This window comes from Nicotiana tabacum, chromosome 11 (assembly GCF_000715075.1).
Source record: "Nicotiana tabacum cultivar K326 chromosome 11, ASM71507v2, whole genome shotgun sequence".
Lineage (NCBI taxonomy): Eukaryota > Viridiplantae > Streptophyta > Magnoliopsida > Solanales > Solanaceae > Nicotiana > Nicotiana tabacum.
This window is the reverse complement of record NC_134090.1, coordinates 92,635,372-92,651,174: the sequence shown is the minus strand read 5'-3', so window position 1 is coordinate 92,651,174 and position 15,803 is coordinate 92,635,372. Positions and strand designations below refer to the sequence as shown.

The window sequence follows — 15,803 nt, the reverse complement described above, 5'->3', positions numbered from 1 at the left end:
GTTCCTGCCCGAGATGTTATTGATAATTAAGGAGCCAATGCGAGACGTAAGTTAAGACCAAGGAAATAACCCAAGAAAGATTTTGCGGAATATGGACATGAGGATGGGCCAATGGGTAGTTAGTAGTTGATTTAAAAAGAGCCTAGCCATAGCTAGTCAAGAGAATACAATACAAGACAGCAGGTCGTGCAAGATAAAGATAGTAAAACCCAATATAGTGAATTTAGCCCCACAGTTATGACATTGTAATACTTAAGAAATATTCAAATAGGAGTTGGAGAAGTTAAAGGTACCGTATGAGTATTACAGAAATAAAAGATAGTCCCACTGGAAAGACAGTCAAAACTTTAGTTTAGAAGAAACTGTACGAGCAGATGAGTATGGACTATGGAGGTAAGTAACTAAGGATAATTACAAATGAGCACGAACATCAAATATTCAATCGGGAATACAGGATAATAAGCTCGCATATTTACAAGAGTCAGAGGGTCTTCCCTAAGTACTCCGACGAAAGACTAGCTGAGGAAATAAGGAAGAAGGCTTCAAACTCAGTACAACGACCTAAAGAGGAAATGGTCGTGTGACAACAGTCTCAAAACAACATTGTATGAACTCCCTAAGAAAGTGGCACCTACAGTGGCCAACGAACAGGGAGTAAAATCAGAAGTGATATTCAGATCATATGAGTTGTACGCAAACTCCGGCATGCGTGAACTAAGACAAGCTAAGTATGGACGCAACAGGGGGCAAAAAGACTAGGAAAAGCAATGGCTTACGTTGAAAGCTAAGATGGATCGAAAGAATTATTTGATCAATGGTCCAGAATCAGTTGCATTAAGAACTCACTTAAGGGTTTGGAGTTTTATACCTGCATCTTATACAGCCGTAGAAGATTCTGGTATACGTTAAAAAAAAGAATTGAGCCCAGGTCATAGATGAAGGGTTGAATTGTTAAAGGATTTTATCATGAATATACCTCAACGCCTATGAAAGGCTAAAGTAATAACTAATACCAGGAGCCGCAGGGCGGAAGGTATCTTAAGCCTACATAAAGGTTGATCAGAAAGAAGAGGAGACTAAAGAATTACATCGACTAAGCAAAACAGGATGGACCAAGAGAATTATAGACCTCAGGATCACTCTTAAGTAGCAGAGGTATAAGAAAGATAGTGCAGTAGCCATATATAGTAGCCATATTTTATAATAGCTCTATGAAGAGTACTAGCCTCATAAGAAGTCAGTACGAAGCTCCCACCGGATTGTGTATACACCAGAGGTGTAAGAATTATAATAGAGCTTCAAGTTGTAGACGTAAATTATACCTATGTGGAAGGAAGGTCATGAAAGAGATAGAAGATACGATGCGATATTTTAAGGTAAGAAAGGTAAAAGTGAACAGCATACGAGATACTCAAGGCAGAATATGTGAATAGTCCATATTTTGGATAGAAGGCTATAAGCACGGGAGTCCAACAACCGAGAATGATAGCGGCATCATCGGCGGCATGTTTTCCAACCTATGGTTTCTAAGTACTAAGAGATCTAGTTAAGAGAATAGGAAGAGTTGGGGACAATGTGATGTATCGCTTGACATTCCAAAATAACATAAGGAAATTTATGGTGCAAGCAAGTTGAAGGAAAAATGCGAGTATTATAAATGGACAGTTATAGGTCGCAAGCTAAAGTATGGTAGAGCGACAAAGTTTTAAGAAAATGTGAGTAAGAATGAGGAAAGGCAAGTGAAAAGGTGACGAGAATGGATAAGTCCTCAGGATTAAGTCCATGAAAACAAGAGAGATAATGGTTTCTCTAAGTTATTGAAAGTTCAGTATAGCCTGAATGAACTCAAAGGAATCTAAGAATAATAACATTTAGAAAGAATGAAATGATGGCCTAGTAATAAAATGAAGGTATAATTGTGACAGATAAAGGATGACGTTTGGGCCTTCGTTTGAATAATGATTTGAAAAAAAAGAAGAAGAGAAAATAGAAGAAAAGAAGGAGAAAAAGATTTTGCTGGTGGCACCAACTCAAGATACCCCCATAAGGTGAATCACATTGAGACACTATGAAATATGATTATGGAAATCACTTCAAATATTCCTCAATACAACATAAGCCCTAGCGATAATGTATTACGTAAAAAGTTTCAAGTCTTCAAGTAAAAAATTATCGATCAACATTGAGGCGAATCAACAATGGTTAGACATAAGTTACACAGTATGACATGAGGCTAGGACATGATTCTTAAGAAGAACGGTAATGAAGGGGGCATTGAAGGACTGAGATTTATACCTAAAGGGTAGGCAACAAAAGTAATTGGGAACTTGGTAAGCACACCTCAATAAAGGTATATTGAAGCAAAAATTATAGTATAGTATAACCCAGGTAAATGCAGTAAAGTCATGTGAATGGGTAACCAGATCTATAAAATAAGATATGGCCATATTCGCAAGTTCTACAAAGTATCGAGTAAAGGACTTCAGTATACCTATAGAGGCCCAGAGAGGTATCCTATTAAGCCTTGTATATACAAAGTAAGGCCTCGAGATTGACTAAAAGATAAAAGGAAAAAGGAAAGATGAATCGCATAAGTACACCTATTAACCCAGGGTCATGCAGGCTGCATGACAAAAGGACAAAAGTTGCAAGATTAGGAAGATTTTGATCACACGTCATGATATGAGAAACAAGACTAAGGGGGAAAATACCCTATACTTTGGATTTATTCACAGAACAATTGCTTAAATGGCAAGAAGAGTATTAAGGTATTCACAAGAGCTATAAGTTATGAAAATGATAAGAGCATCAGTCAACATTCGAGGATGAATGTTCCAAAGGGGGGAATGATGTTACGCCCCGCAGTATTAAATAAATATTACGTCCTATAGTATTATATTACGATGATGTTATGCTCTGCAATAATATGTTATGATGGTGTTACCCTCTGCAGTAATGTATTACGATTGATGTTACGTCCTGCAGTGAGAAGTTACGACGATATTGCACCCTGTAGTATTGTACGTGAAATTTGTCGTAAGGTAATTGACATCAGTCCAAGGAAAAGATTGTTCGGAGATTATAAGAATTATGCTATTTCAAACAAGTAATAAGTTAATCCGTGAAGGTAAGAGGGGAAGCAATTCAAAGGAAACGAATTTTCGTCCAAGTTTGGCATTTGGGATAAAATACGGGTCCATCGGTATTTCGAGCGATAATACCCGATAATTATAAACTAGTACCATGCAAGGTACCATATGACCACGGTAGTATAATATATAAAGTATATATGAAGTATTTTGAAAATAAATAAATTTTTAAGTAATTTGTGATAATTTTTAAATTATGCGGGTAATAAATTAATTACCGGGTAACGAAATATTACCCGATAAACTAATAAGTGGATAAATTAACAAAATCACCCCAAAGTGAAATGTGGCAGCTTCCCCCTTAGTATAGAGTGAGTAATGGTTGGACTTTACACGTGTTAAAAATCAAGATTTCAAAGTCTTATCAAGACTTTTTGTTAGATTAATCAATCAAAAAGTAATACACTTCATTTTCAAAATAAAGAACTACTATTACATTCTGTCTGAGCAAAAATCAAGAGAACACACTTTTGGCATTGTGACTTTAACCAAAAAAAACTTGAGAGAGTAGGAACATATTGTTCAAATCATTTCATTCAAAAAAATCGTTAAAAGCAGATTGAGTTCATCCGAAATTTCAACTTGTCCAATTGTGAATTTCGTCCATGTTTCGGAGAAGCAGGTCCGTTCAAATAATTCTGGGAACAGGTATGTTAAGGCTATCCCTTTTTTCTTTTGGCATGATCCATACGATATGAACGAAACGTGCAAATGCACAAATTCCATAAGTGACTCTACTCATAGAAGTAATAGAACTATCTATGTTCTTTAATTCCCATGTGTCATAATATTTTATCATCTGTTCATGGATCTTAGATAAATACGAAAGTTGAAAAGAGTTTACTTTATGATATTACTCAGAGGCAAAATGGTCTTATGACATTCCGAATAATTTTATTGACGTACTTTTTATGCACTGCTTTCATGTGCAATGACCCATGACCAGATGGCGTTATATACGCGTATATATGTAAATATATATATATATATGGGATATGGGAAAAGGTTATGGCGTTATATACGCACCACCACCTGGTCAGCTGGTATATGATGATGTTGTTGCCCACAGTGGCTGAAATATGATTCAAACGGCATTATATACGCATATATGGGTATGTATTCAAATGGTGTTATATACGCATATATATGTATGTATTCATCTTAATACTTCACTCCTTTATGGTAATCTTCATCTTCATTCTATATATATATATATATCTCAAAAAAATACGTAAGCTGGTAAAGTTTATTTCATGATATTAATTAGAAGCATAATGGTCTTATGACGTACTGAGAGATTTTATTAACATATTTCATATGTATTTCATGCATTTATACATGCACATTGACCCATGACCAGATGACGTTATATACGAGTATATATATGTATATATATGTATATGGGATATGGGAAAGGTTATGGCATTATATACGCACCACCACCTGATCAGCTGGTATACGATGATGATTTTTCCCACAGTGGCCGATATGATATGATGGGATGCCCTTAGAGGCTGATGATGTTATGAAACATATACCTATGCACGACATGACATTCACACGCATATGCATGACGCTGAAAGTAATTTATGATTTACAAAGTTATTCAGACGTATGGGTTGAGTCATGTACTCCATATGTCTTCCATGTCTCCTATGTATTTATTTATGTGCCTTACATACTCGGTACATTATTCGTACTGACGTCCCTTTTGCCTGGGAATACTGCGTTTCATGCCCGCAGGTCCTGATAGACAGGTCGAGAGCCTTCCAAGTAGGCTATCAGCTCAGCGGAAGATGTTAGTGCGCTCCATTTGCTTCGGAGCTGCGTATTTGGTTAGTATGATTTAGACGTCTATTATTAGGTATGACGGGACTCTGTTCCGACCTTTGTGACACTTATGTACTCTTAGAGGCATGTAGACATATGTCGTGTACGTGGAAGATTGTACGGCCCTATCGGCCTATGTTTGAGTTTATAAATGATTATGTTAGCCTATTAAGCCCATATGCCACATGTATATAATGATGTAATAATAAAGGTACATTACGTTGGTACTCAGTCAAGTAAGGTACTGGGTGCCCATCGCGGCCCATCGGTTTGGGTCGTGACATTTACTCAGTTATTTCTGGAGAAGTTTCTCCCTATTACTCAGAGAGAGATCTATCGGAAGCAGTTTGAGCGTCTCCAGCAGGGTTCTATGACTATTACTCAGTATGAGACCAGATTCATAGACTTGGCTTGGCATGCTCTTATCATACTTCCAACCGAGAGAGGGAGGGTAAGGAGGTTCATTGAGGGACTTATTCAGCCGATTCAACTTTAGATAGCCAGGGAGACTGGGAGTGATATTTCTTTCTAGGAGGAGGCCAATTTGGTCAGGAGATTTGAGATGGTTCTATCGCAGGGAGGTGGTCAGGGGTCTGACAAGAGCCCTCGTCATTCAGGCTGATTTAGTGGTACCTCGTCTGGAGGCAGAGATTCGTATGGTAGAATCCATCCTCCTAGGCCTTTTCAGTCAATACTTTAGGTTTCTCATGGTGCTTCAGGTGGTCGTGGTTCCCATATGTAGTATTTTGATTAGCAATCCTGCAGTGCACCACCAGCTCTTATCAGTGCACCGCCGCTTCAAAGTTTTCGAGGTGGTCATTTCGGTCGTCAGGGTCAGCAGTCTCAATAGGCGAGGGCTTGTTACACTTGTGGTGATATAGGTCACATTGCTAGGTTTTGCCCTCGAGCACCGAGCAGCTCTTAGCATCAGGGTTCCCGTGCCATGGTTCAGGCACCAAGTGTTCCACAGCCCGCCCAGCCAGCTAGAGGTGGAGGTAGAGGTATTAGAGGTGGAGCTCAGGCCGCTAGAGATGGAGGCCAGCCAGCAACAGGCCATCCCAAAGATGTAGTTCACGGTGGTGGGGCCCAGCACCAATGTTATGCTCTTCCAGCCAGGCCCGAGGCTGAGGCTTCCGATGCAGTTATTACAGGTACTGTTCTGGTTTGTGGTAGAGATGCTTCAGTTTTATTTGATCCGGGATCTACGTACTCCTATGTGTCATCTAATTTTGCGTCGTATATGGTCATGCCTAGTGATTCTTTGAGTGCTCTTGTTTATGTGTCTACCTCGGTGGGTGATTCTATTATGGTAGATCGAGTCCATCGTTTATGTGTAGTTGCGATTGGCGGTCTTGAGACTCGTGTAGATTTGCTTCTTCTAGACATGGTTAAATTCGATGTCATATTAGGGATGGACTGGTTATTACCTTACCACGCTATCTTGGATTGTCATGCTAAGACTATGACCTTAGCCTTACCAGGTTTACCTCGTTTAGAGTGGAGAGGGACTCTTGTTCATTCTACCTGTAGTGTTATCTCATATATGAAGGCTCGGCGTATGGACAAGAAAGGGTGTTTGGCCTATTTGGCCTATGTGTGTGATTCTAGTGCTGAGGTTCCTTTTATTGATTCTGTGCCAGTTGTTCGTGAGTTTCCTGAGGTATTCCTTTCAGACCTGTCGGGTATGCCACCCGATAGAGATATTGACTTTTGAATTAATATGGCTCCGGGCACTCAACCTATTTCTATCCCGTCGTACCGTATGGCCCCGCCTAAGTTGAAAGAGTTGAAGGAGCAGTTGTAAGACTTGCTTGAAAAGGGTTTCATTAGACCTAGTGTTTCACCTTGGGGTGCGCCAGTGTTGTTTGTTAAGAAGAAGGACGGATCGATTAGAATGTGTATTGATTACCGGCAGCTGAACAACGTTACAATCAAGAATAAGTATCCATTGCCGAGGATTGATGATTTGTTTGATCAGCTTCAGGGTTCCAAGGTATTTTCGAAAATTGACTTGAGATCTGGCTATCATCAGTTGAGGATTAGGGCATTCGATGTCCCTAAGATAGCTTTTCGCACTCGGTACGGGCATTATGAGTTCTTGGTGATGTCATTCGGGTTGACAAATGCCCCAGCAACTTTTATGGATTTGATGAACTGAGTGTTCAGGCCTTACTTGGATTCATTCGTGATAGTCTTTATTGATGATATTTGGATCTATTCCCTCAGTCGGGAGGAGCACGAGCAGCATCTTAGAGTGGTTCTCCAGACTTTGAGGGACAGTCAGTTGTATGCCAAGTTTTTGAAGTGCGAGTTCTGGTTGAGTTCAGTTGTATTCATGGGTCATGTTGTATCAGCAGAGGGTATTCAGGTTGATCCGAAGAAGATTGAGGCAGTTAAGAACTGGCCTTGACCAGCATCAGCTACAGAGATCAGGAGTTTCTTGGGATTGGCAGGCTACTATCGTCGGTTTGTGGAGGGGTTTTCATCTATCACAGCCCTGATGACCAGGTTGACCAAGAAGGGTGCCCAGCTCAGATGGTCGGACGAGTATGAGGCGAGCTTTCAGAAGCTCAAGACAGCTCTGACTACGGCACCGGTGTTGGTTTTGCCCACAGGTTCAGGGCCTTATATAGTTTATTTTGATGCGTCTCGTATTGGACTTGGTGCGGTGTTGATGCAGGATGGCAAGATCATTACCTATGCTTCGCGGCAGTTGAAGATTCATGAGAAGAATCATCCGATTCATGATTTGGAGTTAACAGCCATTGTTCGCGCGTTAAAGATTTGGAGGCATTATCTATATGGCATGGCATGTGAGGTGTTCACAGATCACAAGAGTCTGCAGTATTTGTTCAAGCAGAAGGATCTAAATTTGAGGTAGAGAAGGTGGTTGGAGCTATTAAAAGACTATGATGTCACCATCTTATATCATCCGGGAAAGGCCAATATGATGGCCGATGCGTTGAGTAGGAAGTCAGCCAGTATGGGCAGTCTTGCTTATATTCCGGTCGGTGAGAAACCGCTTGCTTTGGATGTTTAGGCTTTGGCTAATCAGTTTGTAAGGTTGGATGTTTCTAAGCCCAGTCGTGTGTTAGCTTGCACGGTCACTCGTTCCTCTTTATTGGAGCGTGTCCATGATCGGCAATATGATAATCCCCATTTGTGTGTCCTTAGAGACACGGTGTAGCACGGAGGTTCCAAGCATGTTACTTTAGGTGATGATAGAGTTTTGAGATTGCAGGGTCGAATTTGTGTGCCTAATGTGGATGGGCTTTGAGAGTTAATTTTAGAAGAGGCCTATAGTTTCCGGTACTCTATTTATCCAGGCGCTGCGAAGATGTATCAGGCTTTGCGGTAGCATTATTTGTTGGGGAGGATGAAGAAGGACATTGTTGCATATGTGGCTCGGTGTTTGAACTGTCAGCAGGTTAGGTACGGACATCAGAGGCCTGGTGGTTTGTTTCAGAGGATTGAGCTTCCCTAGTTGAAGTGGGAGCGGATTACTATGGACTTCGTTGTTGGACTCCCACAGACTAAGAGGAAGTTCGACGCAGTGTGGGTTATTGTTGATAGGCTGACCAAGTCAGCACATTTCATTACTGGGGCAATCTCATACTCTTTCGAGAGGTTAGCTAAGATCTATATCTGGGAGATTGTTCATCTTCGCCCGAGTCTATCATTTTAGATCAAGGTACGCAGTTTACCTCCCATTTTTGGAGAGCGGTTCAGCGAGAGTTGGGCACACAGGTTAAGTTGAGCACATTGATTCATCCTCAGACAGACGGGCAGTTCGAGCGGACTATTCAGATTTTGGAGGATATTCTACGAGCTTGTGTCATTGACTTTGGAGGCTCGTGGGATCAGTTTTTGCCTTTAGCAGAGTTTGCCTACAACAACAGCTACCAGTCGAGTATCAAAATGGCTCCTTATGAGGCTTTGTATGGTAGGCGGTGCCGGTCGCCAGTTGGATGGTTTGAGCCGGGAGAGGCTCTATTGTTGGGTACGGACCTGGTTCAGGATGCCTTGGACAAGGTCAGGATTATTTAGGATAGGCTTCGTACAGCTCAGTCCAGGCAAAGAATTATGCCGACCGCAAGATTCATGATTTGGCATTCACGGTCGGTGAGCAAGTATTGCTTCGAGTGTCGCCTATGAAGGGCGTGATGAGATTTGGGAAAAAGGGCAAGCTTAGCCCTAGGTTTATTGGCCCGTTTGAGATTCTGGATCGAGTGGAGAGGTGGCTTACAAAGTTGCGTTGGCGCCAAGCTTATCAACCGTGCATCCCGTATTTCGTGTGTCCACGCGTCGGAAATATCACGGCGATCCATCCCACGTGTTAGATTTCAGCACTGTCCAGTTGGATAAGGACTTGTCTTATGAGGAGGAGCCGGTAGCTATTCTAGACCGGCAAGTTCGTAAGTTGAGATCGAAGAGTTTTTCTTCTGTTTGTGTTCAGTGGAGAGGTCAGCCCGCTGAGGCATCAACCTGGGAGTCTGAGTCCGATATGCGGAGCAGTTATCCCCATCTTTTCCTTGACTCAGGTACTTCCTTCTTCTGTCCGTTCGAGGACGAACGATTGTTTTAGAGGTGGAGGATGTGATCATCACTTGTTTTAAAAGTGAATTCTGCGTTCTGAGGTCTTAAAACCTCTTTTAGTATCACCTCGATTTGCATGCGCAGTCCGGGCGCATAGCCGGAAAGCAATTTTGTGAAAATCTGTGAAAAATGATGAATTTTGCATTTAAAATGAGTATAAAATTGACTTCGGTAAACATTTTGGGTAAACGGACCCGGACTCGTAATTAGACGGTCCCGGAGGGTCCGTAAGAAAATATGGGACTTGGACGTATGCCCGGAATCGAATTCCGAGGTCCCAAGCCCGAGAAATGAATTTTTAAAGAAAATTATTTTCTAAAATTGTTTAAGAGTTTTGGAAATGACAAGTGTTTAAAAACTGATGGTATCGGGCCCGTATGTTGGTTCCGGCACCCGGTACAGGTCTTATATGTGATTTAAGATAAGTCTGTGAAATTTGGAAAGAAATGAACTTGAAACGATGTGAATCGGATCGTTTTTGAGAAAAATGGAAAATTTGAAGTTCTTGAGAAATTTCATGATTTTGATGCTAAAACTCATAGTTGTTGATGTTATTTTAGTGATTTGAATGCACGAGCGAGTCTATATAATATTTTTAGGTTGGTGTGCATCTTTGTTTTGGAGCTCCGAGGGCTCGGGTGAGTTTTGGATAGGCCACTGGGTGGATTTTTGGACTTAAGGAATTGCAGGATTCAGCTGTTTCTGTGTAGGCCTGCAGGCTTCGCATCGAAAATGCGATATCGCAAATGCGAGGGCTATGTCGCCATTGCAAAAGTAGCCCAGGCCATCGTATCTCGCAATTGCGAGTGTTTTAATCATAAACGTGATCTCCCAGCTTGTGGCCAGTCGTCGCAAATGCGACATATTGGTCGCATTTCCCAGCTCGCAAATGCGAGCCCATTTTCGCAAATGCGAACTTAGCAGAAGTTTGGGTTCGCAATTGCAAACCCTGGTAGCAATTCCCATATCTGCAACCTGCAATTTTATATCTTAGCCGAAAATCTTTTATTTTTCATACTCTTTCAAAACCAAAACACTCTTGGGCGATTTTTCAAAGACAACTCTTCTTCCAAATCGATTGTAAGTCAATTTTAACTCGTTTTCTTCAATCATTAACATCTTTTCACATGATTTCAACTCAAAATCAATGATTTTCATGGGGGAAATTGGGTGTTTTGGGTAGAACCTAGGTTTTTCAAAAATTGGGGATTTGGACCTCGATTTGAGGTCCGATTTCAAAACAAATTATATATTTGGGTTCGTGGGGGAATGGGTAATCGGGTTTTAGTTCGAACCTCGGGTTTTGACCATGTGGGCCTGGGGGCAATTTTTGACTTTTTGGGTAAAACTTTGGAAAACTCATTTTCATGCATTAGAATTGATTCATTTAGCATTTATTGATGTAATTAAGTAAGTTGTGGCTAGATACGAGCGAATTGGTGGTAGAATCAAGAGGTGAAGCGATAGTAGAGGCTTGAATTGTATTCGTGGCATCGAGGTAAGTGTTTGGTCTAACCTTAGCTTGAGGGATTAGGAGTCGAGTCCTATTTGCTATGTGGTATTTGTCGAGTACGATGTATAGGTATAGTGACGAGTATCTATACGTTGGTGTCAAGCATGCCCATGAGTCTTATATTGTGATTATTATGGCTTCGTTGTATTATTCATGCTTTGATGATGATCTTTATTGTTGGGCAAAGTTTGTGGAAGTAATTGTGACGTTTGAACATTGAGGAGCGTTGGCTCAAGTTGTACAATGAAATGTGAAAGCATAAGTGGAAATTGAACCTTTTAGAGCATTGGCTCAAAGTTATGAAGTGAGTTATGAAGTAAAAGTGAAAAGGAGAAGAGAATCATTATATTATCTCCCTTGCCGGGAATTTGTTGTTTTGATGTTATCTCCCTAGCCGGGATATTGATGCTTCTTTTGATGTTATTTCCTTGTCGGGACTTGATTATTGAACTATTGTTCCCTTACCGAGATTCTTATTGTAATTTCATTTATTCCCTTGCCCCATTATTTGTGATTGTTGTTTTAGACCACCAGTTCTGGGTGCTCGAGGTTCAAACAGTTGTATTAGACATATATATTCAGATAATTTACTGCATTTCTTTCGCTTATTGAAATTTTTCGTTGTCCACATGCTTTGGCTTTATAATTGTTAAAGAGTATAAAATGGATAAAGAAGTAATTTGTTCAAATAATTGGCTTGCCTAGCTCACATTAGTAGACGCCATCACAACACCCGAGGGTAAAAAATCCGGATCGTGACAGTAGTGAAATTGTTGAATTGGTTCTAGACCATTGAACTTCAAAATCCACCGTTAAAGAGGGAAATTGGCTGTCACTAATATAATATTGGACGAAAAGTTCGTCTTCTTTTCTATCCTTTTTTTGGTTAGGATCAAAATGGACAAAAAAGGGTAAGACGGAAGATAAAGATGGTGACTTTTCTTAGGCAAGGGATTGAGCAAACTTTATCTTGATCTCTGAATTTAATCTGGGAAGTTGATTAAATGAAGTAAAGAAGACTGATTTATTTTCCTATAAATGTTAGAGGAATGTTGGAGTGGCAAAAGGATTTGGTGCTCCTTTTTTCTTTTCATTTTCTAAGGATTTGGTGCTGTGGAACACTCGGTGCGTGAACCATAAAAAGAAACCAAAGGATTTCAGGGTTCAGTTTGGATCGGTTTTTCTATAAAAAGAAATCAAATCAAGTAAGTCGATTTTTCAAATATTAGAACCAAACCAAATCAATTAAGTCGATTTTTTCTCGATACAGTTTATGTTGGGTTTTGTCGGGTTTTCGATTATTTGTCGATTTTTTCTTAAATATAAGACATACACTACCAATCACATATTTCGGCGACCATATTTTCAACGTAACACTATCAAATCAATTGCCCTTTGAGAAATCTATTATTTACTAAAATATATTGATGATAATTGAATCAAATAGTGATGAATAATTTAAGGGCTCAATTAAAAATATATATATTTTTTAACATGAAATGGATTCTTACACTTAACAAAAGAAAACTACCAATCAAACTAGAATATAAAGGTAAAGAACGGTACTAAAAGTGCAAGCGATTAACATTAACCATAATTTTTTTTAAACTTTGTATAAAATATACATATATATAGGTGTAATAATAAATTTGAAATAGCTACTCCTATAGTCGATTTGGTTCGATTTTTTCGGTTATTTTTTTATTAAAACCAAAACCAAACCAAATTTGATCGGTTTTTAAAATTCAAAACCAAAACCAAACCAAACAAAAAAATATCAATTTTTTTGATCGGTTTGATTCAATTTTTTAGATTTCTATGAACACCTCTAATTTGTGGTGCGAAACTTATTCTGATTAGAGAGGGTTCAGGTAACCATAATCCACATTCTTAACATCCCTCCCACCCAACTTCTCCTAACCCAAGTTTCTCTACGTGGTTATAAAATTCAGTATTAATATTTCCTTGTAAAAAAATTATTTGGCATCATAAATTCATTGATCCAACTAATTTAGATTCGCATCTCATAGGTCAACTTGGGGATCAAGTGTTCCTTACCGGATTATTCTTCATTTCCAAATTTTGTACCTGAAACCTTAATAAAGGATAAACTTGATTTTTTAATATCAAGAAGGAATTGACTTCTTTTTTTCAAAGTTACCCTTGGAGTAACCTAAAGAGTATTTTATTATATTTTTTTAATGAACAAATTAAGTTTAATATGGTAAATTTTATTGTTAATTAATAGTAATACTAGAATATAAATTTATTAAAGTGGACCGGAAGTACTATAGAGGACTGAATCCTTGATTTTATACATATATATAGTGAGCGTGTTGAAAATCTTAAATGTAGAACTTATTAAATTTAAATTTTTAATGTGACAGTAAACCTTTGAAAAGACAGCATACTAACATTATTTATGTTGATATAACTCACTTTGATTTGGTATCTTCTTCGCCACATCTCAGTATAACCACCCAACTCCCCCAAAAATCTTACTCATCTCCTCCTTCCTAATACTTTTATTACTCAGCTTTTCACTTTGAAAGGCAAAGAAACAGTTAAATAAAAAACTTTATGTCTCTTGAACTTTACTTGAGATTATACTGTCTAGTCTCAGTTTGTTTTCCAAAAAGACAAGCAGCTTTGATTTAGGCATTATTTGTCTCTTCCCTTCCTTCTACTCTCAAAGGAAATCCAAGATAATCACAAAAACATCCACCACTTATTTTCTATACTGCCATCTTTCATTCCCCATCATAAAAGTCACAAAACCAACATATTCTTCAGAGAAAGAATTGTTTGATCTTGTGATGACCATCTCCTTTAATTTCTGGTTCCATTTTCAGTACTAGAATTGGCATTGATCACTGCAACTCAATTTTGCATAACAAGAACCATCATAGTTGTTTCAGTTCATATGTCCTACTTTTTTCTGCTGTAATACAAGAATCGGATTTGGACTATGGAATTCTTTTATCGTACAGAGCGGCTAATTCCTAATACTCATTATGTTCCGCCAACTAACAACGAAAGCAATTCATTTCATGGTTACTCCAAGGAAGCAAGTTTTGACACCACCATGATAATTATCCTAGCAGCTCTGCTCTGTGCATTAATATGCGCACTTGGTCTAAATTCAATTATCAGGTGTGCCTTCAGATGTAGCCGCAGATTTTCTTTCGAGTCAGCAGATGCGCGGGCTGAACGCTTAGCTGCAACAGGGCTGAAGAAGAGCACGTTGAGGCGAATTCCGGTGGCTGTTTATGGATCAGGAGTTAATATTATGGCCACGGATTGTCCAATTTGTCTTGGTGAATTTATGGACGGTGAGAAAGTGAGAGTCTTGCCTAGATGTCACCATGGGTTTCATGTTAGGTGCATAGACATTTGGTTGGCTTCGCACTCTTCTTGCCCAACTTGTAGGCAATCATTGCTTGTACAACCTGAGACGACATCCTCTGATGATGCAGGGGGTGTGGAAGCTGGATTGAGACAACCTGGAACTGCACCAAGTGGACTTGTGGGTGTTCCTGACGAATCTAGAATTTAAACTTTATGAGTTCAACATTTAACGTTTTTACCGCTGAATCCATAAAAAAATTTAAATTATGGGTTCAAATTTTGATATTTGTTGACATTTTAGTGATTTTTCATACACACACATATATATATATATTTGTATTCTTAAAGTTATGGGTTCAATTGGACTAATTAAATCCATTGTTCCATCAGCAGGGTAAGCTTATGCGTACCTCGACAATTTCGCCGGATTGTTTCTACCTTCCATTAACACATGTATCAGTATTTTGGCCTCCCTAAACGCATATGCTAGACTAATAGCCCGTTCGGCCAAACTTCTAAAATCAGCTTATTTTGAGAAGTGCTTTTCTCAAAAGTACTTTTAAAAAAGTGCAGAAATAGTTTGTGTTTGGCAAATTAATTAGAAAAACACTTTTGAGCAGTAATTAGTGTTTGGCCAAGCTTTTGAAAATTGTTTCTAAGTGTATTTTTCTCAAAAGTGTTTCTGAAAAAGTGCTTTTGGAGAGAAGCTACTTTTTTCTGCTTCTCCGAAACTGCTTCTGCCTCTCCTCAAAAGCACTTTTTTTCCTTCCAAAAGCTTGCCAAACACCTCAATTTCTTTTGGCCAAAAAAAACACTTTTGGCCCAAAAAAAAACTTGGTCAAACAGGCTATAAGTAGTGGAGTTAGGAGCCTATTTTGTGTCGGCTGCTCATAGGCAGTCCGATGATGTTACTTTAAATAGATAAAAGGACTTGATCATTTCATTGAGATCAAATGAAATGAATCCTTGAACCTTATCAACTGTGGGAAAAGATGAAGGAGAAATAAAGATAAAAAAGAATATTTTTCTTTTCTTTTCCAAGTTTCTTGGTCTCTGTTGATTTTATGGGGTGGAATCAACCTTTTGTGCTAAAGACATGGAATCTGCTTCTCTTCTTTTCCTCTTCTTCTTTCACTTTAACAGGGAAAAGTAGGTTCTCAATTAAGCAATCATTTCACTATTTCTTGATGTAGTGTAACTGCAAAACAAGGTATTGAGTGTACCTTTTGTTAACAATATTGCTGCCAAGAATTTATCTTGGCTAAAGCCTAACATTATGTTTGGATCATTGTTCCCCGTCGTTTTATAATGCACTGTATCATATTGTATCGTATCGTTTTATGAATACAATGTTTGGATATATTGTA

General features: G+C 38.9%; 1 protein-coding gene across 1 annotated transcript; it reads left to right on the top strand.

The window, feature by feature from the left end:
- The first annotated feature begins 13,513 nt into the window (after positions 1-13,513).
- On the top strand, positions 13,514-14,845 carry LOC107783810 (RING-H2 finger protein ATL74). The gene has a single exon (XM_016604829.2). The coding sequence runs from the start codon at positions 14,057-14,059 to the stop codon at positions 14,642-14,644; it is 588 nt and encodes a 195-aa protein (XP_016460315.1). The 5' UTR covers positions 13,514-14,056; the 3' UTR covers positions 14,645-14,845.
- The last annotated feature ends 958 nt before the right edge of the window (positions 14,846-15,803 follow it).